Source organism: Sorex araneus, chromosome 6 (assembly GCF_027595985.1).
Source record: "Sorex araneus isolate mSorAra2 chromosome 6, mSorAra2.pri, whole genome shotgun sequence".
NCBI lineage: Eukaryota > Metazoa > Chordata > Mammalia > Eulipotyphla > Soricidae > Sorex > Sorex araneus.
The window spans coordinates 119,363,012-119,388,517 of record NC_073307.1 but is presented as its reverse complement, the minus strand read 5'-3'; the positions used below and the strand labels follow the sequence as shown (position 1 = coordinate 119,388,517).

The following is a 25,506-nucleotide window of genomic DNA, read 5'->3' as shown; positions in this document are numbered from 1 at the left end:
CCACCCCCAACTGTTGACTCGGGCCACCAGAGGGTCATCAAGGGAACCGGAAGGGGGAGGAGGAGGTGAGGACTGACCCTCCTTGTTTGCAGCCCCAGGCAATCAGATCCTCCTCTGCTTGATGCTCAGAGGGGGGGGCAGGCGGCCACCGGGGACTCTTTCCACTGGAACATCTCTGGACTATTAGTGGACAGGAGGAAGTCGGGATCACCGTCCCCTCCCCAAATCAAGCAAACAACCCGAACAACTCCAGTGCCCCAGGAGAGAGCCCAGGGCCTGAGCACAGGCTCTGCATCCCCAGAACCACATCATCCCCCCCCCCCACCCCGCCACCAGCCTCCCACCCCGGGAGCGATCCCCGAGCACAGAAGCGGGAGCAGCTCCTGAGCACCACTAGGTGTGGCCCCAACACAGAAGTAAAGAAAGGAAACCATGGAGACGGCCCACCATGCAGGCCCAGCAAGGGGGGGTGGGCACAGCCAGCTCCCCCCCCGCCCCCTCCCCGAGTTCAGATCCTGCCTCCCGCTCCATCACACTCAAGAAAGGGCCTAGGTGGGAGGTGACCGTGGCCTGCTCGGCCCTGGAGCTCGGCCCTGGGCAGCCTCGGCGAGTCATCAATATGGCATGAGTCACGGAGAGTTTCCGAGTTGGTGAGCTCCCCAGAGGCTGTTTGTCTTCGGTCAGGTCCTCGGATGCCCTTTCGCTCTGGACAGCGGCCTCCCTCCGCACCCAGCAGGCTCTGTGGGAGCAGGTGGGGGTATCCCTTGGGCGCCGGCTCCCTTCCAACAGGAGGACAGCCAGCACCTTGGATGGGTCCTGGGGACTGGGGAGCTTTCCCCCCTCCCGCCCCCACCCCGCCTCCCGGAGCCTAGCCACGGCTGCTGAACGGACAGGCCCACGCCTGGCCGAATCGGCGACACTCGCTCCCAACAAAATAAAAACCCAAGTCGGTGCTTCGTCTCCAAAGTTGGCCTTTTTATTCTGGAGGGCCCCGGGCCGGGCCGGGTGCTGTGGCACAAGGCAGCCACCGCTCTTTCCAGGAAACGGCACGCTGCAGCGAAGGCTCGAGATGTTGCATTTTTTTTTTCAACTCAAGCATGTGTTTCTCAAAAATATCATCTCCCCCCAGCCCCCACCTCCCCCCACCACTAATTTTAGAATCAGACCAAAGCCAAGCTACTGTCCTCGGTTTCTGTTGGGAAAATACTATATTTATTCAAGATGCAGAAGTGTGTGTCTCTGCAAACCTTCCGATTGCTTCCGGAAAACAAATCTGCTTTTAGACTATACAGAAAACCATGATACAAAATTTATTTCATGCTAGAATCGCTTTGCAGAACATCAGGCATGCAGTGTTTTACTTGGCAGTACTAAGAGTGCATAGGAGGCCGGGCTTGTGCCTGAATCAGGTGTGGGGGGCGGGGCGGGGGGGGAGGAGGCTGCCCCTTCCTCCCCACGTCCTCACGGCCTGGTGCAGCTAAGTAACACTTGGAAGATCCAGACACGGTTGGATGAGCTACTAGGAACAATTGGTGATGGAAGTTGGTCACACTGGAGCTACACACCAACGAGATGATAGACTCGACCTAGACTAGCCACTTCAAGGGTGCTGGGGAGACGTCCGCCGGGTCACAAACATGCCAAACGAGAAGAAGGCGGCAGCGAGAGTGTCCATGATTCTACCTGCAGCAGAGTTCTGAGTTTCCGCATGAGAGATGGATTATGAAGGTGAGGTCAATATGACCGATGACTGACCGGCTGCCCTTTTTGGAACCTTTGCTCTTGATCCCGTGGACAGAAAAGGAAGCGATCTGTTCCCTGCCCCTCCCCCCGCTCTGGCTCCCCTCCCCCCCAAAAAAATGTACAGGTTGCTACCGAGCGCCTTTACAGTTTGGCTCCAACACCATATGTGAAAGAGCTTGGCGAGAAAATAGAGGACTTTTGCTTTAGTCTTTTCGTTGTTGTTTAGAATGATCATACAGTTGCAGGGGTGGGGGGTGGGGGTAGGTTTATCTGTTTAACTTCATGCAAGTCATGCTAAGGAACCCCTCCACGCCCCCCCTCCCCAAATAAAATGAAATTGAAGGGGGAGGGAATAAAGAGGAAGAAGAAGAAGAAGAAGAAGAAGAAGAAGAAAGAAAAGAAACAAAATCCTCTACGGTCAGTTACCATTTGGCCGTAGAAAAAGCTACGTCCGTCCTAGCACAAGGCCTGGGCCCCTCGGCCTCGTCCGGCAAACCTGCATGGCGTGAATTTACTCTGTCCAAGGGTGAGGAGGGGCTGCAGGTCCACCCAGCTGCTTAATAGCCACCAGTGTCCTGGGCCAAGCCGCCTGGTCAAGTCACTCTCACAGCCTCTGTCGGCATATACTTAGCAATGACAGGGCTTTCTTTGCAAAGATCTGTATGTAAAGAATACAATTAACACTTGAGCGTCTCTCCTCGGCTTTCCCGGCCGGCCCGCTGGGGACTTAGTTCCTACGGGAGCAGGAGGAAAGTGGACAGCGCATGCAGAGGCGGCAGGTTCCTTCCCAGCCGGCCTGGCTTTCCCATGCACTGAGCCAGCCCCACACATGCCCTTTTTGGGGGGCGTGGGGGGTGCTCGGGGCTGCCCCTCACGCTCGCGCCTATGCTGCACAGGGCTCACAGCCTCTCACTGTCCCAAGCAAAGCCATCGGGGTCTAAGAGAGCGGGGACCCCGGCCCCGGCCCGGGCCCGGGCCCAGGCAGGCGAGTGGGGGCACCAGCTCCTCGGCTGGTCCCCACAGCTCTTTGGGGTCTGGGAATAAGTCTCATCTGTGGATAGTGGTCACCACGGGGCTCCCTGAATTCCTGGAAGCCTGGTGGGGACCGTGTCCCTTCTGCCGCTCCTCTGGGTCACACAGATGGACTCCACATTGAGACGAAGGGCCAGGCAGCCTTTCTCCCCGTCGGCCTCTGCCTCCCCAGGACCACCCCGTGCCAGGGCATCGCGGGGCCTCAAGCCTCTCCAAGGAACGAGGCTGCCCCAGCTCCAGCCCCCGCACCACGCCCCCTCTACCCCCGCCATGCAGCCCCATGCGGGAGCAGGAAGACGCACTGGGGTCCAAGGGACCCCCAGGCAGGGCAGGGAAGCAGGGAGCAGCCCGGGTCAGGTGGGCCCCACCAGCCTCTGTGGCCAGAGGGGATCACCCCTGGGTTCTTCTCCCCTCCCCCAGCGTGCCCTTGGGTTCTGAAGCCCGTGTCTTGTCATGTGGATGATTTAACCATGTCAAGAATGGGAGCAGCTGCCGTGGCCACGAGCGAGGCCGACCGTGGGTGTGAAGAGCGCAGGCCCGTCCCTCGGACCCGTCCCCCGTTCGGCTGGCGGCATGCACCCCCTGTGAGCTTGGGAGGCGCCCCGCATGCACCAGAGCCCCCCAAGCCTGCTTCGCCCACCAGCCCGCCCACCCGGGGCGGGTGCTCCCCCCTGCCCGACTCGCGCCAACATGGACCGCCTGGAGCTAGGGGGCTCTAAGCGCCCGTCCCAAGCCCCTCCCCAGCCCACGCTCAAGCTCTAGTAGAAGCCTTTCCTGCAGGGGCCAGCCTCAGCCAGGGGCAGCGGGGAGCCGGAGCCAGCCCCCACCCACCACAAGGGGGCGCTCCCCACACCCGGGGCCTTGCTAGAGGGCCCTCCTCATTCTTCTGCCAACTCCTCCCCTGGCCCTAACCCGCCCCCCCCCCCCCCCGACTGGACACTCTCCTGACCTCTCCAGAGACACTGGCCTCACCCCCAACCCAGAAGATGCCCACTCTCCGTGCCCTCCCAAGCCAGGCCCACCCCTTTGCCCTCCTCAGCCAAGGTCCAGGGCGCTATCTCCTGGCCTCCTGAGTCCCACCTGCATCTGCCAGAGCGGCCTGAGGCCCCTCCCTGTCAGGGGGGAGGGGGCACAGCCTGCTTTCAGCTGCTGTCCCACCTCTGCCTCCCCCCACCCCCCACCACTGGCGTGGCCCCAACACCCCTCCCCCGAAATCCCTGGGCCCTTGGGCTCCTGGTTCTTTCTGCCCGCCTGACCCCACACTTGAGGGGAAAGGTTTCTGACCTCCATCAGCCAGCCCTGGGGGCGGGGCTCTCTCGCTCCCTGCCCCCCTCCCCTCCTTTATGTGCCTGCCTGCCCCTCAGCAGCCCTCACCCGCCACCCCCACCAACCCGTGCCCCCTGCCCCCCCGTCTGCAGGAGCGCGGCCCACCGAGGCAGAGGGCGCCCGGCCGCTCTACATACCCTTTCTCATTCCTCCACCAGGCGGGCACGCGTACTCCCCGGTTGATAAGAGGAAGCAGGGTCCGTATCTCTCGCGGTTGCCCGAGCGCGTAAAGGGCAGACCCTCATCGGGGCTGAGGGCCTGGTCTATGTGGGGGCAGTCTTCGTTCGCCAGCGCGGCCTTCGCCACCTCCCCATTCAGTTTGGAATCTTCAAACATATAAGCAGAAGCTATTGAGACACTGAAAACTGTTTAGTGGGGTGGGGGGGACAGGCCAGAGGTGAGACAGTCCCTGAGGAGGGGAGGGTGGGGAGGCCACCTGGAGGGAAAGAGGAGGCTCCGGGAGTTGCTCAAAGTTTGCAAAAAGATGAGTCAGTGATGGGCCCAGCAAGCACGGCCCTGGGGCCCGGCCTGAGGCCGAGGGGGCCGATGAGACAGGGCGGTGTGGATGCGGGCATAGGGAGAGGGCCAGACAGAGCTCGGGGGGAGGACAGACAGACACGCAGAAACACTCGGGCCCAGAGACGGGCCTTTGAACCCTCAGTGCCTGCCTGGCGGCCGGGCACCCACACGCCACGCGTGCCCTGCAGTCAGTGTCCCAGCCCGTCACATGCCTCAGCTCCCTGCTGGGCTCACACAGACCAGAACTCCACACGCAGACCTGCCAGCCAGGTGTCGGACCCCACATGCCAACACAGTCGCTCTGTCCCCTCACGCCCAGCCAGTCACACTGTCCTCTGTCCCCTCACACCCAACCCGGTCACAGTTTCCTCTGTCCCCTCACGCCCAGCCAGTCACACTGTCCTCTGTCCCCTCACACCCAACCCGGTCACAGTTTCCTCTGTCCCCTCACGCCCAACCCAGTCACACTGTCCTCTGTCCCCTCACACCCAACCCGGTCACAGTTTCCTCTGTCCCCTTACACCCAACCCAGTCACACTGTCCTCTGTTCCCTCACAACCAACCCAGTCTCCTCTGTCACCTCACACCCAACCCAGTAACATTGGTCTTGGTCCCCTCACGCCCAACAAAGTCACACTGTCCTCTGTTCCCTCACAACAACCCAGTCAGTCTCCTCTGTCCTCTCACACCCAACCCAGTCACAGTCTCTTCTGTCCCCTCACACCCAACCTAGTCACAGTCTCTTCTGTCCCCTCACACCCAACCCAGTCACACTGTCCTCTGTCCCCTCACAACAACCCAGTCAGTCTCCTTTGTCCCCTCACACCAACCCGGTCACCCTGTCCTCTGTCCCCTCACACCCAACACGATCACACTCTCCTCTGTCTCCTCACACATGCCTCAGTCACAGCCCGCTGTCCCTTCACACTCCACCGGGTCACACGGTCTGCTCTGTCTCCTCATGGACTCAGTCACTCATCTGCTTCACCCCACACAGATCGCGGCAGCGTGTCCCCCGCTCTGCCCAGGGCTGCTCAGCGCACAGGCACAGCGGGGATGGAAGCATGAGGCTGCCGGGGCCCTGTGGGAGGGGCCGCTCCGTCCTGTCTCCTCTGGGCAGCGTCGGGCAAAGCGAGCAGATGGAGGAGGGAGGGCAACAGTGGCGGATGGCTCTGGTGGGGAAGACGAGGCTTGGCCTCTGTGGCAGCCTGAGTAGAACCTGGAAGAAGATTCGGGGGGGGGGGGTCCTTTTGGTAGGGGGTAAAGGGCAGCCAGAGGGAGGAACTTCCCCTCTCCCAAGTCCAGGAGCAGAGAGCCATGGAAGCCTCTGGAATTGGCAGAAGTTAAGTCTATCCAGCCTCTATCCCCCTCACTAATCACCGGGGAGACTGAGCGTGAACCCCCACATTGCTCTCCAAGCACAATCTTCCTGGGGGGTGTTGGGGAGCCAAGTTGGACCCCCCCACAAAGGGCCCCAGGCTTCCTCAAAGCCTGTCTAGGCTGAGGCCTCAAGGACAGACAGACACGCACAGGGCCAAGACTGCAGACTGACAGTCTCGCCCGATGGGACCCTCTTCGTTCACCTCACATGAGGACACGCAGAGGCGGTCCTTCTCCGCGCACACGCGCCGTGCCCACGTCACGTCACTACAAAGAGGCAGTCAGTCAGAGGAGAAATGGACCAATCAGGTTTATTCGGAAAGCAAATCCAAAAAAAAAAAAAACCCATCATAATTTTGGAACTTAAAAAAAAAGTCTGTCGTACAAGATGGCAAAGCATTTCACGTACAGTGTGTTTCTTAGCACATCCCAGGGGCTTCGCTCCCCGTTTGACTACGAACCAGAAAGGCCAGTTACCTAGGTAACTCTGACATCACGTGACTAGGACTGGGGTCTGGGGGGCTCTGGGGGCTTCGCGGCACCCAGGCGTGTCTGCGGGCACAGGCTTGCATGCTCAGACAAGCCTTGGCTAACCCCCCTTCCATGGCTCCTCTCCCCTCCCAGGGTGTGGGGCTCAGGGAGGGGTGCGTGGGGAAGGGATGTGAGCTGGAGTGGAAGGAGGAGAACGGGAATTCGGGGCCCTCAGTGCCTACAAGTTCCTCTGTCCCTGTGAGCCCCAGCCCCAGCTCTGGCTCCACTGAGACCCCCTCTGGCCTGTGCCCTGGAGCTCTGGCTGCGGGGTGGAGGGGGGACGGTGGGCAGGGCGGCTATCGGAGAACCTGGGTGAATAGAAGCTGGCACATCTCCCTCCCGCCCCCAGGACCCCAACCTGGCCTGCCTTCCTCGCCACAGAGGCCTCTGGGAAGGGAGCAGGACTGCCTGGTGTGCCTAGATTTTGCTCCGTGAACTTGGGACTGGTCTACGGTTTGGGGATGCTCGCCCCCGGAGAACCCAAGATGCAGGGGTCCCAGAGACCTGAGCTCACTCCAGACTCCTCCCGCGCCCCGCCTTGCTTCGGATGAGATGGTACCCAGGCCTCTACAAGCCCCTCCCCGCCCCGCCCCGCCCCGCCTCGTCCCTCCCATCCCCCCCATCTGGGGGCTCCCTCCCGGCTGGAGCCGCGGGGCTGCAGCGATGAAATGGCAGCATGAGCAGCGTCTCGCGGGGATGGTTTCCAGGCTTTGAAATGGGCTGCGAGAGATGAGCGTCTGCGGGTCATTTTTTGTTAAACTTTGGAGCAAGGAGAAGCGGGGAGGGCGCGCCGGGCTGGGCTGGCTGTCCCGCCGGACACGCCCCGCGGTGACGAGGTACTTACTGTTCACGCGGCGGGCGCCAGGGGGCGCGCGCGGGCGGGGGCGGGGTGGGGGCATTTCCTGGGGGGCGGGGGTGGGAGGGGGGGTATCCCCAGGGGAGGTGGGGGAAAGTCCCAGGCTAAGTAGGGGACACTGTGTGAGACAGGAGCAGAGAACAATCACCAGACCCGGCACAAGTCATGCGACAAAACGAGGAGAGAGAGAGAGAGAAAGAGACACGATTAGTGGAGAGGGAAAGAGAGAAGATGAACGACACGGAGAGCATTACCTGGTCCTGGCCCCTCGAGGCTCTGCTACTTCCCCGCCCCCACAAAGCCCCCTCCCCCTCCAGGACCCCAGCCTCCCCCACCTGCTCTATGCCAGAAGACACACACAGCCTGTGGGGAGACGCCCGCCCGCACCCCACCCGGGTCCCAGCCCCCTCTCTGCCTCCTGGCCAAGCACCACGCTGCCCCCTCCGAAGCCCCCCGAGGGGAGGTAGAGGGCAGGGGGCACTCTGGACCTGGCTCCTCCATTCCCTCCCCACTCCCTGTGAGGGCTCGGGCTTCAAGGGGCGCCCTCGGAACCTCAGTGAGGCCCCACATGCAGGCAGGCAGACCCCCCGCCACCCAGTGCACCCCCCCTCCACCAGCTCACCTATGGGGCACCACAAAGGAGCGCAGACGGACAGACACACGAGAAAGGACACGGCAGTACAGAGGGGGCACCTCAAGCCGTCCACGGCAAGTGGCCTGGGTGCCCCAGTGCAGAGGGGGGTGGGACCCCCTTCTGAGAGAAGCGGTTTCTCCTGGACCATCCTTCCCAGCCTGTCCCTGGCGTGGTGGGGGTGCCCTGTCTGCAGGTCCCCAACAGCAAGTGACCAGTGTCCTCACAGGGAGCCCGTGACAGCCATGGGGCAGAGCAGAGCTGCTCATTCCCCTGCAGGCAGCCACATCAGAGACTCAGAGAGGGAGTGTGGGGGGGAGCACTGCAGCACCACCAGGGTGGGGTGCGGGGTGGGGGGCCCTCGGAGCCCAGCGTGCTGTACTTGGCCCTCGGAGAGGAAGTGGGGAACCCTGGGTTTCCGTGGAGGCCACCTGGGTGCCCTGGGGAGGGAGTGGGGCTCCTAAAACCTTGGGGTGGGGGCTGCATCCCACCTCCCCAGCTCCTACAGGGCCCCCCCGGCTGCCCTGCAGCCCCTTACAAGCACACCTCGGACCCCCAGCCACTAGGAGCACAGCAGCAAACTGCGAGGGAGAACAGAAGGACTTGGGGACCCAGCAACGGGGACACAGCCCAGTGACCACAACAGTCACGTGCAGAGACAGATTCGGCCTCACAGTCTGGAAGGTTCTAGAGAGGGGCGGGGCTCTGAGGGGGCTTGGGGCAGGTGTGGGATGTGAGGGCCCAGTGGGGAGAGCGGGAGGGGAAGGGCCAAGGACCCAGGTTCTAGAGGGCTTGGGAGCACCCACGAAGTCACACAGTCACTCAGCCTGAGCCCAGGGGCCAGGGGCCAGGGAAGCCCCAGAGCCCGCTTCTCTGCAGCTCAGTGGGAGGGCTGGGGCTGGGGAGTCTGGAGAGTTGAGCAGGAGTGTGTGTGTGTGTGTGTGTCTGTGTGCAGGCGTGCATGTGTGTGTCTGTGTGTGTGTGCGGAGCATCCTGGCATTGTCTATGTGTCCAGAGCCCTCTGTGCCTGGCTGCGGTGAGCTGGGGATCCCTGATAGGCTGGCCCGGGGCACCCATGCCTGGGGACGCCTGGGTTTCAAGGGTGAGCCAACGCGAAGAGCAGGCGCTCCGCACAGAGCCAGGAGGGGCCCCCAGAGCTACAGCCTTGCTGAGCCGCCTCCCCTGCTCAGGCCTCCTGCTCTAGCCTCTGGGGTCCTGGGCCCAGGTGCCTGGGAAGAGGGGTGGGTGCAGGGGAGGGTGAGAGTCCCCAGGAGCAGAGAAGGGGGTCTGGAGGTATCCTGGTGGGATGAAGTCAGATCAGGAGGAGGAGGAGGAGGAGGAGGAGGAGGAGGGGCTGGTGGCGTAGAGAGCACATCAGCAGGGAAGAGGGAATCCCTCATCCTTGGGCGAGGGGGACCCGGCCCAGGGAGCACTGGACCACCTTGCCCGCCCGCCCTCCCCTCGGGTACCGACTAAGCGCTACTCTCGCTCCTTGCCTCGCTGTTCAGCGTGGCTGTCCCCTTCCGGGCCACTCCCGCCCCGGAACTCCCTGTGTCCACAGAATAGGTCGATGGCATTCCATGGGTAGAGGTAGACTATGGGCTTCGTATCTCCAGAGCCCCGTGACCCACTTTATGTGCTATATGCAGGTTCTCATAAAACTGAGAGTCCCATAACGAACCACTAGCCATGGAATATGAGAATATATCCCACGGTGACTAGTATTGTGGCATGGCCCCCCGCCCCCCGCCCCGCCCTCCAGTGAATTTGTGGGCACGTACTTGGTGGCACAGGGGTGGGAGGTGGCATATTGCTGCTGAGTTCCCTACTGCCTGCTGCCAGGAAGAACCCCCCGTCCCCCGCCCGGGATGAGGTGGGGAGAGCTGCTGCTGGTCTGTCTGTCTGTCTGTCTGTCTATCTGCCACGCTTCCCTCTGAGCTGCCCGGGTACTGGCCTCCATCACATCCTTCGCTCACCGGCCGCTTCCAAGGTCACCGGAAATGCCCTCTCAACCATCAACCCCAACAGACGATGTGAAAGCTAGAGTCACTCCCTTGGGTCCCTACAGATTAACGCTAACCTCTAGAGTGGTGGTAGGAGATGAGTTGGTTCAGCATGCTATGGGTGGGGGGAGCTTGTCACGGAGGGCTGGGGCGTCTCCGAGGACGGGCCCGGAGCCAGGCAGCCCGCATCGAGCAGGAACTCTACTCGGCTATGGAAGAGCAGCTCAGTGTGTGTGTGTGTGTTGGGGGGGGCTGCCTTCACAGGGACCCACCTCGGAATTCCATCCCTCCCCCTTCCGTGCCCCCAGCACCGCTGGGTGGGGCACCGTGCCAGGACCAAACTGGAGACTGTCCAGCAGGTGCCAACGACACCCACCCTGCCCTGCCCCCAAGACACGGGCAGGGGGCCCGAGCAGCCGACTCACTGCTCTTCCCCCGCCCCCCTGCCCCCCGCCCCGGGGCTCCTGCCAAGAGAGTCCTCAGCAGACTCTTAGGCCGGGTCGACTCTCCGGCACCTGGCGACACCAGCTGCGTCACCTCCTGACCCGGGGCCGCCCACGAGGTCCCGAGAACAGGCACCCGCCTGGTGAAAGTGGCTGCCCAGCATCGCCCTGGGCACCCAGGCTCCGTGCCTAGAGGTGGGGAGCGGGGAGGCTCCGGGCTCACCCACAGGACTAAGGAAGCAGTCTGACTGAATCTGGAAAATCAATCATCGCTAACAGGGGGGGTCAGAGGTGAAAGGTCAGATCGACATGCCTCTAAGAGGTTTCCTACCTGCTCTGTTAATTTCTAAAATCTCTTCCTGGGCGAGCGGGCATGTGTCACTCTGAGTACTGTGGTGTGGAGAGTTTACGACAGATTTACAATAATTGGGAGATCCCAGCTGCGGCGGCCGTGGAATATGCTTCTTTTTTTTCTTTGGTAGTTTCTGCTTAGCCATGGCTAAGGAGTAGTACATGCCGAAATTGTTCACGATGACCGGCACGGGCATGGCGATGGTCAGCACGCCCGCCAGCGCACACAGCGCCCCCACCAGCATGCCCGACCACGTCTGCGGGTACATGTCTCCGTAGCCCAGCGTCGTCATGGTGACCACGGCCCACCAGAAGCCGATGGGGATGTTCTTGAAGTGGGTGTGCTCGCTGGCGCTGGGGTCGTTGGGCTGGGCCCCTATCCTCTCGGCATAGTAGATCATGGTGGCGAAGATGAGGACACCCAGCGCCAGGAAGATGATGAGCAGCAGGAACTCGTTGGTGCTGGCCCGCAGGGTGTGGCCCAGCACCCGCAGGCCCACGAAGTGGCGGGTCAGCTTGAAGATGCGCAGGATGCGCACGAAGCGGACCACCCGCAGGAAGCCCAGCACGTCCTTGGCCGCCTTGGAGGACAGGCCGCTCAGGCCCACCTCCAGGTAGAAGGGCAGGATGGCCACGAAGTCGATGATGTTGAGCGAGTTCTTGATGAACTCGACCTTGTTGGGGCAGAAGATGACGCGCATGAGGAACTCGAAGGTGAACCAGACCACGCAGACGCCCTCGATGTAGGTGAGGAAGGCCTCCGTCTCCGCCTCCCGGTAGTAGCGCACCTGCGTGCCGTTCAGGACGTTCTCGATCTCCGTCTTGTTCACGATGGGGTTGAAGCGCTCGTGCGTCTCCAGGCAGAAGGTGGTGATGGAGACCAGGATGAAGAAGAGGGAAGCAAAGGCCACATACTGTAAGAGGAGAAATACACCGCGTCAGAGGGAGGGGCTCCGAGCCGGAGCAGAGAAACTGGGAGCAGGGGGGTGGGGGATGGGGGGGGACTCCCGGGCCAGGTCCAGGGACTGGAGCTGGGGGACGGAGGGGTGGGACAAGCCCACACAGTGTCCCCTCACAGCTCCTTCTTAGCAAATGCTGATGTCCGGGGGGTGGAAAGAGCAGAAGGACAGAGCCCGAGTTCCCAGAAACGGATCCCCATGAAATCCCCTCATTCGACCCTATCTGCCTCAGTGTGGGGGAAATTAGAAACCTGTGTTGCAGGAAGCCACTGCGACACACAGGTGCTGGGAGGGCGCATTCTGCCCACCCTAAGGACTAAGTGGACCAGCTCCTGGGCACAGAGGGAAGGGGAGGGTTGCTGGGATCAGCTCCTCAAAGGCCACTGTCCTTGCTCTCGTCCCCTGACTCTGCTCTCTTCTCCCCTGCACTCATGGGCTCTCTCCAGCCTGCTAGAATGGGAGAGAGATGTCCACCTGCCACGGGGTCTTTCATACCGACTGTCAACCTCTGGGAGGTGGCGTTGCCCTATCCCCCGCTCTGGGAATCTTCACTGAGCGGCCGGTTATAGGGTGGAGGGTCCAGACATCAGGAGGACTGGACCAGGGCACTCCAACTCAGGGCCTGCTTCTCTCTCACTCTCTGCCCACCCCAGGGCCAGGGTGTAGGCAGGAGGGAAGATGCTATCGAGTCTGGGGCCATCCCAACCTCACCCAATGGGCAAGAGAGCCTAGTCTGTCTAGGAACGATGGCTCAGGCCTGAACCCCCCCCCAGCCCATGTGGGAGAAAGGACCCTGGGATTGGTTTGGCAGCTCTAGCTGATGCGCCCTGGGATTTGCCAGTGCTTGAAGACATGAGTACCCAGGGAATGAGAATGAAGTAGCTGACTTGAACTCCTTCCTTCTCCCCAGCTGAATTCCAGGCGTGGACTCTGCAGGGCCCGGACAGGGACTGGGAGCTCTCGTATGGTCCTGAGTGGCCCCCTGTGAACTTAAAGGAGGGCCAGTTCCCCCACAGTCCTGCTGTAGCAACAGCAGGAGCCTTGTCTTCAGTTGGCATGACGCATGTCCCCGCTGCTGGCGGGGTCCAGCAGGGATAGCCCAGGACAGCCCTGTGGATGCTGATTCAGCCACAGGTCAGCAGCCGGCCAAGCACAGAGCTACAAACCAAAGACTCGGCGAGCCTTTCTTCCTTCCCTCCTGCTTCCTTCCTCCCTTCCTTCCAGCGTTCCTTCCTCTTGCTGGAGCGATAGATAGCACAGCAGGTAGGGCATTTGCCTTGCACGCAGCCAACCTGGGTTTGATTCCCAGCATCCCATATGGTCCCTTGAGCACCGCCAGGGGTAATTCCTGAGTGCAGAGCCAGGAGGAACCCCTGAGCATCGCCAGGTGTGACCCAAAAAGAAAAAAAAAAGCAAAAAAAAAACCTGCTTTACTTCCTCCTTCTCTCTTTCCTGCCTTTCTTTCTCCATCCTTCATTCCTCCATCCACCCCTCCAGTCACTCATCTGGAAGTAGAGTATATCCATTCCTCCATTTCTCCTTCCCTCTGTTCCTCAGCACAGGGAAGAGGAGGCCCAGCAGAGAGGAGAAGAAGGCCCGAGCCTGGTCCTCAGAGGGCTCCTTGTGCAGTTAAGGGTCAAGGACAGACACAAAGACGCGTGATGGGGGGTGAAAGGGGGAACCCCTCAGCCTCGTCAAGTAGGCAGACTTGGACAAGTGATGGCCGGGAGGGGGGATGTGTCCGCATTTGCCAGAGGCAGGATCAGGACTCCAGCCAGGACCGCTGACAGCAGAAACTATCCAGATCGGAGGTGGCCTGTCCTCCCAGAGACAGACCAGAAAGCAAAGAGGAAGCCACCAGAACGGGCCACCTGATGCACGTGTATCTGCTCAGAGCTCTCGCCATCAGGAGGTCTCAAGGAGCCCTGCTCTGTGCGTGCAATGCCGTGTGCTGGCCCCGAGCATCACGCCCACAGCCCAACCTCCACAGGACAAGCCAGGCCCACTGCTCCGCCCCGTGCGCTGGCCCTTGAGCCAGAGGGGAGCACATGACCTGTGTCTGGGGGAAGGGGGTCCACATGGGCTCTGGTCCGTGCTCCCCTGCCCCGTCATCTGTCCTCCCTGTCCCTCGGCTCCCACGAGGCTCATGTACACCTTACACATCCGCACGCTGAGGGGATCAGGCTAGGTGGCCCCAGCCCTCCGTTCAACAGAGACGGTCGGCGGGAGTCGGAGAGGCGCTGATCTTCTGTCTCTCTCTGGGGGTGCTCGCCATGCAGCCCTGTCCCGTGGAACCCTCCACTCTCCGTGTCTTTGCCCAAGCTGAGGTGTTCCTGCCCACCCCCAGGAGAACCCCTCACTCCTGCCGGCCTGAGCCCAGGAGCCCTTCCTGGGAGCCACTCCTCCATCCAGGAGAGTTCCCCTCAGGGCCCCGGAGACAGTCAGCAATGGTACCCCTGAAGAGACCCCAAATCACCCTAGGGACGCAGAGGGCTTCTCTCCAACTGCGGCTCATTAGTGCTCAGGGAGCCTGTGGGGTCCCCAGAGCCTTCTCACTCCCAGATGACCCCCGCCGGGCCTCACCACCTCTCTCTGGTGAGGCTCAATGGGGAGCACCCAGCCCAGGGAGATGTCAGCATTCAGGGGGAGACTGGGGGCTCTCAGCATCCGTGGCCTCCTGCCCTGTCTCTCTCTGGGGTAGGGGTGAGGTCAGCAGACACCCCTGAGGATCTGGGAGGGGAGCCAGCTTTCGTGCCCGGCTGTCCACCTGGGTTCCCCCAAACCCTCTGCCAGTCTGGTCCTTGGTCCAGGTCTGAGGGGGGCCTGGGGGAAGGGGACACAGGTGCAAGCAAAGCCAGAGCTGACACCCAGCTGAAGACCCAGTTCCCTGACAGTGCTCAGGAAGGCCGGGGGAAGGACCCACTCTGTGCCCCTCATCCTCACACTAACCAGTGAGCTGGGCCGCACCCATGGTGCCAAGGAGGCAGCAGAGAAGAGAGGCCGGGATGGAACCAAGATCTGAAGTCGGGAAGAAGCTGCCGCTTGGACTGGGCTTTCCCCAGCTCTGCCCCTGCCCCACAGAAGCCAAGGTCGCTGCAGCGAGACTGCCTGGAGGCGGTGGTAGTGGGGGACAGTCGGGGTAAAGGGTGAGTCTGGGTGGCTCTGCCCCTGAGCTCAGCGCCCACAGCACAGACTTCCTCAGGCTATGGCAGCCCCCAGGCAGGGGAAAGTGGGTGACTGGCCCCACACCCTCGAGTCCCTCTCAGGCCTCCGCTCAGGCTTGCTAGCACGAGGCTAACAGCGCCCCAGGAATGCAGAGGCGAGTCAATGCCAACAGCTAAAGTGTCCTGACACACATTCATATATACCATGTCTTCTGCACTTCCACCCTGACTCATGTCCTTACACACCATGTAGGCCCTTACACACCCCCGCACGTCTTTACACACCTAATCCATGTTTTTACACACACACACCATGCATGTCCTTACATTCCCCCATATCCTTATACACATAAATGCACGCACATATACACTCGCACACACCATGAATATCTCTGTGTATATAAAGATACACCTTACATGCCCTCACACACCATACCTGTCCTTATACATATGTGTGCCTTACACACCTCACTTGTATCTATGCTCTCAGACACCATATGTGCTCTTATACACACACCAGATGTCCCCACACACCACACACCCTACATCACATATTAGCACACACACACCACCTCTACATGTTATACACACATATATCCTTGCCTGCTCCACACATCTTTACATGCAACATGCATGCTTAATTGCATGCCCTATTGCAGCCCTGTGGGCTCCCTGAGGGATAAGGTGAGAGGCTCTGTCTGCACCCAGTCACAGGGACTGGAGCATGCAGGGACGTGAGCACATAGGGACCGCTGTCCCCAGCAGGGGAGGCGTCTCTCCCGGGGCTGTGGGACTGCACCCCAGGAGAGCTGCCAGCCTCCTAGCTCCTAGTTCCCCCCACAGGCCAGAGCACATGAGACAGGGGGCCTACGAAGGCCTCTATAGGCAAGCACGTGGAGGGAGCAGGGGACCTATAGGGTCCTGGCACATGTGGGTGCAAGCCAGTATGAACCCCCAGTGCTGGCCTCGAGCACGCACGCTCCCAGGCCCCACTTGTGCCCGGCACATGTGAGTCAGAGCAGAGAGGTCAGTGTATGGCCACCTGCTCACCGGGGCCGCTCCCAGGTTCGTCCATCTCCCCTGGCTCCCTGCAGCCTGAAGGCCGGAGCCTCTCGGACTTCCCGTCTGATGGGTACAGAAAGGAACCGCCTGGGAAATTCAGAAGCACACACGCAAGATCACCTGAACAAACGACGCGAGATCACCTGAACAAACGCAGTTTAATCCCCCAACGGGTGGTTTCTGGCTCTCCCACTACCCCCACCACCACCCCAGAACCAAATCACAAACTGTGAGAGTCCCACCAATTGTGTTCTAGAAAGTGGTAGCCATGGCAACAGAGCGAGGCATCCCATTCCTATGGTAACCGGGTGGCGAGGCTGTTGGCTGTAAAGTCAGACAAACCTACTAACGATCTGTTGACTTAAGAAGATGTTTTATAAATCACCATGTTATTTTTATCGTCACCCACCCCTGAAACCATAAATCAGAAAGGCAATTCACTATCTATTAAAATGACCAACATGTGCTCGACTTCCACTTATGCATTATTTATGCCACCTTCCTCATCTGAGGACTGTGCTTGCCTTTAAGAGCCGTCCGGGGGTGTACCAGGGAATCCATGCTCCCACCGTGCAGGGCGGTGGGGTGACCCGGGGCAGGGAGAGAGACAACCCGGTCCTGCCCCGCCACTCCCCTTCCCTCCCTGGAACTCGGTTCCCTCACTGGTACAGCAGGTCGGGGCCCTGCGGAAGATTCTGAGGCGGACAAGGGTTGTGGGCCGTGGGGCTAATCAGGGGAGCCCTGGCTGGCATCCAGGCCCGGAGCCCCCAGAGGCTTCGGGTCAGTTTTTCCGCCTAATTAAATCTGCCCTGCGGGGGGGAGGGGGGGCTGCAGCATTTGAATTAATCTACGAAGAGGCAGTGATGCAGAGCAGGCGGGACGGCCAATTGGCCTAAATAAATTGTCGGTCGAGTTGAGTTTGGAAACTGAATTAGACTGATCTGGACTTCCGTGGGCCGGGCAAGCCCGCAGTGTGTGGGCGGGTGGCTCATGGCGTTGAGGGCGGGTGGGTTTCTCTAGGGTCCTAGGCCCTTTGTGGTCGGTCCCCCAGCTGATGCCACCACCATCACCCCGGAGAATCCCTACCGGTTCTCCCAACCTCTCATTTCTTCTCACTAACCCACCCCGCCCCCAACCTGGCAGTGCCCTGGCAGCAGCGGGAGGCAGCAGGGTCCTGTGCAGCTCCACGAAGGGTGTGTGGTGGGGGGCATGGAAGTGGGGTGGGGGTGGGGCGGCAGCATGCATGGTGACTACTTGCGCATCCTGACTGCAGGTGAGCACACCAGGCTTGTGTGGATAACTACTGTGTGTGTGTCTGTGTGTGTGTGGTTCATGGAAGCAGCATGCATGAGTGCAACGTGTATATGCACCAAGTATGTGCGTGTGTGTGGGGGGGTGATACTGTGTATGGAGTGTGTACAAGGATGTGTGTTGGGGGGGTATGGTCCACAGAGGCGGATGTGTGAGTCCACATGTCTGGGGCCATATATGGGGTGTGTCCAGGCATGTGTATATGGACGACTCTACCGGGTGGGGTGAGAGTACCGTCCACTCGGGGTTCTGGCTCTTTAGAGACACCCTGGACATGTAGATGGACATGAGATGCAGCCCAGGAGTCCAAGCCTCTTCCGGGCCAGCCATGGTTCCTCACACACTAGTGAGAAGCAAGAACGGGGCTGGGGGAATCCCTTCCCCGTCTCTGCCTGACAGGAAAGAGGCTTCGAGCCCTGAGGAAAGGCCACTTAGCTGGCTGGGGTCGGGGCACAAGGAGGTGGGCTGTGCAGGCTCAGGATCCCCCGGCCAATGGCAGCAACCCTCTCCATCCGGGGATCCTGGTGGGCAGGGACGGAAGGAGCAGGGCCCAGACCCCTCAGAAAAAGGCGGCAGCCCCCCGGCGCCAAATCCTCCGAACCTGCTGGAGGTCCATGCAGAGAGGGTTGCCCCGTCAGCCACGCCGGCAGGCTTTGAGGTGACAAAGTTTCCCCCCTGTTGCTTTCACTCCCCAGTGCACTTCACCCTCATTCCAGAAAGACCCTTATGGCAGCCTTTCTCCCCAGGCCGCAGCAGGCCAGGCTTTCATGCCCCGCCTGTCTCTCAGGCACAGCTCTCAAGGCCTGGAAAGGCCTCCACTGGCCCTGCTCCGCCACTGCCCCTGGAGGCAGGGCTGGAGAACGGATGCTCCAAGCCAGCGGAGCTCGGTGGGGGTGTGGGAGTGGAACTGAGAGCCAGGCTGGAAAATCAAACGCGGAATCCTCTTTGGAGAGTCTGAGATTGGGGTTCAGGAGCTGTGAGCAGGACCTGAGATTTAGTCTCCACGAATGGCCTGGGTGGCAGGTGTCCCAGCCCTGACTGGGCATTTAGGACCTGTGAGCCCGGAGGAGACCCACGGGCAGGCAGCTCTGATGCATGATGGGCCACGACCACTGAGGGGAGGAGGGGAGGGGACAAGCAGTGCGGCGGAAGCAGCGGCCTGGGCTGGAATCTCAGCTCTGCCCCACTGGCTGCAAGGTCCAGGCAAGAGGCCTGAGAGAGAGCAGCAGGTCGGGCACTGGCCTTGAACATGACCCACCCGGGTGCGGACCCTAGCGCCCCAAGAGAGCCCTGAGCGCCACCATTAGTGAACCCTGAGCACAGAGCCAGGAGTGAGGCACTACGCGTAGCCAGGCGTGGCCCCCAAACAAAATCCACAAAATTAACTGCAGAGACTCATCATGCTGTCTATATTCCGGAGGGCTCCCAAGCAGTGCTCAGGGGCCCATCTCCCTGGGGACACATGGCCAAGAGGATGAATGATTCAGTTCTTGGGCCCAGCGGTGCTGGAGACCACCAGGGCTACACCTGGCCATACTCAGGGGTGGGGAGGGGGGAAACGTCATGCCAGGGATCAAACTTGGGTCCTTGAGCACCCCTCATTCCTGAACTCTCTCCCCAGACCCGTATCATTCTTCTATTTTTATTCATTTATTCATTTATTCTATTTTGGGCTTTTTTTTGGGGGGGGTCATACCTAGTGGTGCTCAGGGATCACTCCTGGTTGGGGGCCTCAGGAGAGCCTTGTTGGTGGTCAAATGTGAATTGTCCACATAGCAGGCAAGTGCTTTAGCCCTGTACTACCTCCCCAGCCTCACATCATTCTATATTATGGCGGGGGGCGAGGGGGGAGCAGGAGGTGTCATCGGGCACACTGGGCTGTGCTTAGGGCTCACTCCTGGCTCTATGCTCAGGGGTCACCAAGTGGGGACCGTGGCCATACACGCCAGGAACGCACTGCTGAGTGCCTGGGGGTAAAGGCCCGTCGTCTGGGCTCCTCCTGATCCAGGGCTAATTCTGGGGCTGCCTTGAACCCTGGAGCAGCGGGAGATGGGTCAGGCTTCCCCCACAAACTCCCACACACACAGTGTTTCCAGGGTGCGGTTCCCCTCTCGATTACAGGGAGGTGGTGGGGAGGAGTCAGGGCAGCTGACAGGGGAGACACAAGCTCCCCTGGAAGCCTTTTCCCTTTCTTTCCTGTTCCTGCCATCCCTTGGCTGCAGGCGGCGCCTGGGAGCCAATGGTGTTCCCTGAGAGACCAGGGCACGGGGTCCCAGAGCCTGTGGTCACACAGCAAGACCAGGGTCACACAGCACCTTCCTCCATCCGGGGCCTGGGAGGAAGCAGCTCTGGGTCCCACAGCAGGAGACGAAGCCGCAGTCGGGGCCCCGGCAGCCACCACGCACCCTGATTGCTGCCCGGCCCTCCGACCTCCCTCCACGGCCTCTTTCAAACCGCAGGGCACGGTGGGTTCTGTCTTTGCAAAGGGAAGCCCAGGGCTTCAGGAGCGGAACCTCGCCTGAGGTCCCAGGGGTGCCCTGGAGCCTCCGTTTGTCAGGCCTCCAACCTGCCTCTTCGGCAACAGAGCTAGGACTTCACCTTTGCCGAGGACCACCCGTGGGGAGGGATGGTGATTGGCAGGGGATGGGAACCAGGGGAGTGGGCCAGGCTCCCCAAGAATTCTCCTACAGCTCCATGGACCCCGGAGACTGCACCAGCATTCCTGAAGGCCAGGAGCCGACTCCTCCCCGTTCCCCAGGGCCCGAGGGTGTCTTGGCCGTTCGCTACTGGTGAGCGAGGAGAGAAGCAGCCCCATGGACTCTCCCGCTCTGGCTGCCAGGGGCCCAGGGATGGCGAGGGCCCATGTCCTGTCCTGACTGTCCCCTGGTGTGGGTCTCAGCTCTGCTCTGCCGGCCAGTTTCTTCTGCAACTATGAAGGGTTCTGTTGCGGAGGTGTCTCCTGAGCCTCCAGCCTTCCTGCACCATAGATGGGACCAAGACTATGGCTGAGACCCCCCCCCAGGGGGGACGGTGAGGGGGATGGCAGCTCCCTGAGGCTTCCCAAGGGGTGGGTTCACCAGTGACGGGGAGCTCACGAAGCAGCACCCCCGGCGGGTCTGCAGAGAGGGTCAAAGCTTAATCTCACATCCCTGTCTCTGGCGTCCCAGTTCGACTCTGGCACTTCCAGGACACACCTGCTCCACTCTCTCCTGGAACACAGCTGACCCCGGCCTCAGGACTTCCCCAGCCTGCCCCACCGCAGACCAGCCTGGCTCGGTCATCCTCTGTGCTCCCACTCCTCCCAGGCCTCCTGCTCACACACACACACACACACACACACACACACACACAAGCCAGGAGCGTTGGCCCTTCCCAGGCCTGACTGCTGCCTGTCAGGCAGGAGCACTTCTGGGGAGCCCCACCTATTTCTGCTCCAAGCCAGAATGACCACGATGTCAGAAGCCCTCGAGTTCGTCTGGGACCCCCATCCCTCCGGAAGGAGAGGGTCCTTTTGGAGATGGAGAACCGAAGTTTGGAGCAGTGACAACAAAGGAAAGAAGCCAGGCCCCCACATAGTTGGGAAAGCACGGGTAGAGTTTGGAACCTTCCCGCCTCCAAGAACGGTGGGCTCCAGTTGGGGGCTTTCCGAGCGCAAATCTCTCACACTGTCCAGGGAGTCAGTGAGAAAGACCAGAGACTTCCCCCGAGGAATGACGTCATGCATAGCCACTACAACTTACCACGCATGTCAGGGAAGAGACTCAGCAGAAGGAAAGGGAGCACTCCCTGGTCCTCACAGTCCCTGGTCCTCGGCCATCACTGACATCACCTGCCACACTTCCCAGAACCCTCCTTTTCTTGGGCCACACTTCCCAGGACCCTGCTGCTGTCTCCAGCCGCCTCTCTGACCTCACTATGTGCTCCATCTCCCTCTTGTCCTCTGCCACCCTCTCCTCCTAGGTTCTAACTAACTACGCAGTGTCCTCAAACACAGTCCTGGTCCTTTTTCCACCCCTACTTGTCCCCTCCAGTGAATGGCCCTGTTTTCAGGGTTACATCCTATCACCCAGTGTCACTAATGGCACACTCCCCACCCCTCTCACCCCCCCCCACCAACACATGTTGACCTGCAGCCTCTCCCTTCTCCAGAACTCAGGACTGGGGCGTCCACACTCGGGGGCTCCCCAGGCGAAGGACCACTGACTTCCTCAGCTCAGTAAGCATGTGGTTCCCATCTGTGCAGACCCTGCACCCGTGGACCTCCGTCCTGCCACCTCCACACGGGGCACGCTGAAAGCGAGTGCCTTCCCGGCATCCGTGTCCCCTCCTCTGCCCGGGCAGTGGCCCCCTGACGGCTCACAGCACCAATACACGCCCTGACTTCAGACTTGCCCGGCAGCCCTTTATGTCACCTGGGTAGGGGGGTCATCAGGAGGATCATCACCACACATCCGCCCTGGGGGGATGTGTGGTGAGACAGGGGCACAGCCAGGAGTAGGAGCCCCATAGCTCTGTGCCTGCAGGCAGTGCTCAGTCTCTACAGGGACATGGCAGCAATGAGCACAGGGGCTGGGAGCACCTGAGCCAGACCCCTCCCCGCACAACAATTCTGACGCCCACAGCTGGGTTAAAGACAACCCCAACCTTCTAAATCAGAGGGGTGCTTGGAGAGGGTTGCTGTATCACTCATGGTCACGCCACTGGGGAGTGAGTTTGCATTCGATATCCAGCGCCTGGGAGATGGTCCAGAGGGCTGGAGCACAAGACCTCGGGCTCACCTGCTGCCCACCCTCCCTCACCCAGCACTGCCCTGTGTAGCCCAGGTGTCCCCCCCCTAGTATTGCTGCCCCATGCCCCCAGGTCAGAGCTCATCTCTGGGCACCACCCACCGACATTGTGTAGACAGACTCCCCTGGTCTCATGGCAGCCTATCCTGCCGTCTATGACTCTAGCAAAGGGTACAGCGAGCGAGTAAAGACCTGGAACCCCAGGGTTGGGGGCAGGAATGAGTTGGTAGTGTATGTGTGTAGGGGGGAGGGAGGGCGGTGGGAGGAGGCAGGGCAGGGCAAGTGGCATCTGTCCAAGGTGGGCACATAGCCTGCACCGCAGCACGATGTCATTGAAGGCTCTCAGGGGTGTTGTTCCACAGCCCGAGTCCCACGCAGGGGACACACAGAGGGCAGGAAAGCTCCCCACTGGGACCTGCACGAGGCCCGGCGGAACCCAAACTCGGGACGCATGTTGGAATCTGGGGCGCAGGGCGCGCAGCTGAGACCAGGTCTATTCCCAGTGTCTTGAGATCACTCAAGGTGAGGAGACACTCTGGGCTGTGTGACTCCCGCCCCCTCCCACCCCGTGCCCTGGCCTGGCCCAGCCAGCCTGTGGCTTAAAAAAGCACCAGGAAATGTCACTTTCTTTTTGAGGAGGTGCGATGGGAGGAGATGGCCCGGTCAGCTTAGCTGTCGGCCTACCCAAAGGTCGGGAACGCGGACAAGAGTTCCAAATCCTAAAACTACTTTCAGACCCTGCGTGCACAGAATTCCAGCCGCTACCGCCGCCCCCCGCCCTCCTCCCAATCCCCAGCAGATGGAGCCTGTTAAACGAATGCCAAGGGACCCTGGCCCGCCCAGCAGCGCTGGACTGAGAAGATTGGGTGCTCAGAGGCTGCCGCTGGCTCGAGTTGGCAAGTAGGAGCCCCATCACCGGAGCACGGGGGCCCACTGTCTGGCCTGGGCCCATGTGTGATCTCTGTTCCCACTTCCCATCCCTGACACCTCTGAGCCCCCCTCTCTTGGGGGTCCCTGTGTTACCACAAAGACACGAGACTGCACGGGAAGCCCAGGCTAGATGAGGTCAAGACTGGGCAGTGAGGGATGACCAGGCACGGGGCCACCCACTGACTGTGCCCTCACATACTGGTCATTCGTTTCCATCAGGATTCTGTGGGCTGCTGCCCGGGGCCGCTCCCCGCCCCGACTCTCCTCCAAAATGTTTTCCACGGCACTCCCAGCACCCCGCCGGGCACGAGTTGTGAGAAACAGGATGTCCACCATCTCCTGAAATGGCACCTGAGCCAGGCCCTTCCCCCTCACACCGACCCTGAGGCCCACAGTTGGGTGAAAGACAACCCCAACCTTCTAAACTAGGGGGATGCTTAGAGAGGGTTGCTGTATCACTCATGGTCATGCCACTGGGGAGTGAGTTTGCATTCAATATCCAGGGCCTGGGAGATGGTCCAGAGGGCTGGAGCACATGCCCCGAATGCTCAAGACCCCAGGCTCACCTGTTGCCCACCCTCCCTCGACCAGCACTGTCCTGTGTAGCCCAGGTGCCCCCGCACCCCCAACCCCAGCACTGCTGCCCTATGCCCCCAGGTCAGAGCACAAAACTGCCTACCTGCCCAGCCTAGTGGCCCCAGATGGCCTTCCACCACAAAGCCCCCTGCTTTCGCCTGGCCTGGGCACCCCAGCACTGCGGGGAAGATCGGCATCAAAAACTCCAATCACCCCCAAAGACCCAGTTGTGTCTGAAGGCAGACCACATGCTCTTCAGCCTTCCGCCATGCCCTCGACTGTGAGGGAAGGTGCGTGTCAGCCAATGAATGAAACTCCGGGTGGGTGTGAGCGAGTGGGAGTGCGGGAGCATGTGTGTGCAGCTGTTGGTGTGTTTGCATGTGGGTCTTTTTTCTATGGAAAGACTTTCCCTTGTTGTCTTGGTCCTGTGTGTGCTGGAGCTATACTTAGCCGCAGCCGTGACTGTAATGAGCGGTTAGCAGCACACCAGGCGCTCTCATTGGGACCTGGTTTCCCAGGGAGATCGCCAGGGCCAGTGTGTGTGTGTGTGTGTGTGTGTGTGTGTGTGTGTGTGTGTCTGTGTGTCTGTGTGTCTGTGTGTGTCTGTGTGTGTCTGTGTGTGTGTCTCTGTGTGTGCGGGGGGGCGGGCGGGTGGGGGAGGCAGACAGCAGCTTTCCGAGAGCCTGGGGCTCACAACTCTGTGCCCAGGAAGAGCCTGGGTTTCTCCTGGCAGGGGGCGTGCTGGGTCGCAGCTTCTGGGCCTGCCCAGTCCCCTGACTGGCCGCCCGTATCTGAGAAGCTCCTCTGAGAAGTGGGAAGGAACGTGGTACCCCAGGGCCCAGAGCAGAAATCACGGAGGAGGTGGCAGATTTGGGGGCCCCAGTCTACAGAGGAGTGCTCTCCCTGGGACCCCTCACCCCTAAGGCCTTGCCAAAGCTATCAGAAGAGCTCACCCACTCATACTAGGGAGCTGAGTAAGAGACACCAACCAGACAGAAACCAGACATGTGCTCAGCATGGCCTGCGGCCTAGACTGCCCCCTAACACACACACACACACACACACACACACACACACACACACACACACACACACATACACACACACACTCACCACCCAAGGACCCTCCAGCCAGCCCGGTCTCATGGCTCTGCAGCTTCTTTACTCCATCAGAGCCTCTCCCTTTTACGAGGGGCCGCGTTTCCCAGTTCTGCCCCTAGTTCCCAGACCCTCACTCCCACACACCCACCCGCTGCATCTGGGAAACCTGTGTCCTCCACCTGTGGGCCCAGTGGCCTCAGATCATCTTCCACCACAAGGCCCGTTTCTTTCAAGCCCCAGATTCGGGATGGTCTTCATTGAATCAGAGGACCGACTGGCCCTCTTGCCTTGAAGCCAGCTCCTTTGACGGCGAGCGATATACCCATCCATTCACCCATCTGCTCACCTATCACCCAAGCCACTGAGGTTACCTGAACTCACACCACCTTCTCCATCCATCCGCCACCTACATCCAGACAGCCACCTTTCTATCAAGCCTTCATCCACCTGCCCATCACTGGTCTATCACTCACCTCTCCATCACTCACCACTCACCTGTCCATTTCTCACCTGTCCATCATCCACCTGCACGTATTTTTCTATTGCTTACCTCTCCATCACTCACCACTCACCTGTCCATTTCTCACCTGTCCATCATCCACCTGCACATATTTTTCTATTGCTTACCTCTCCATCACTCACCATTCACCTGTCTGTGGCTCACCTGTCTATCACCCACCTGTCCATCATTCATCTATCACTCACCTGTCCATCACTCACCGCTCACCTGTCCATCACTCATCTATCCCTCACTCACTTATCTATTATTCATCTGTTTCTTCCTCCCATTTCATTATTTTT

General features: G+C 60.6%; 1 protein-coding gene across 2 annotated transcripts in view; it reads right to left on the bottom strand.

Moving 5' to 3' along the window:
- Positions 1 to 1,177: 1,177 nt before the first annotated feature.
- KCNC1 (potassium voltage-gated channel subfamily C member 1) overlaps positions 1,178 to 25,506 on the bottom strand; it is a 40,437-nt gene continuing 16,108 nt past the window's right edge. Inside the window, exons 2-4 of one of the 2 annotated variants that reach the window (XM_004621657.2) lie at positions 10,796 to 11,729; positions 4,239 to 4,427; positions 1,178 to 2,401 (exon numbers count right to left, since the gene is read on the bottom strand). In XM_004621657.2, coding sequence (XP_004621714.1) covers positions 2,337 to 2,401; positions 4,239 to 4,427; positions 10,796 to 11,729 — 1,188 coding nt within the window. In that variant the 3' untranslated portion in view covers positions 1,178 to 2,336. Of the gene's footprint in view, positions 2,402 to 4,238; positions 4,428 to 6,293; positions 7,506 to 10,795; positions 11,730 to 25,506 lie in introns of those variants that run through there. The other variant, XM_055144129.1, reaches the window with a different exon arrangement.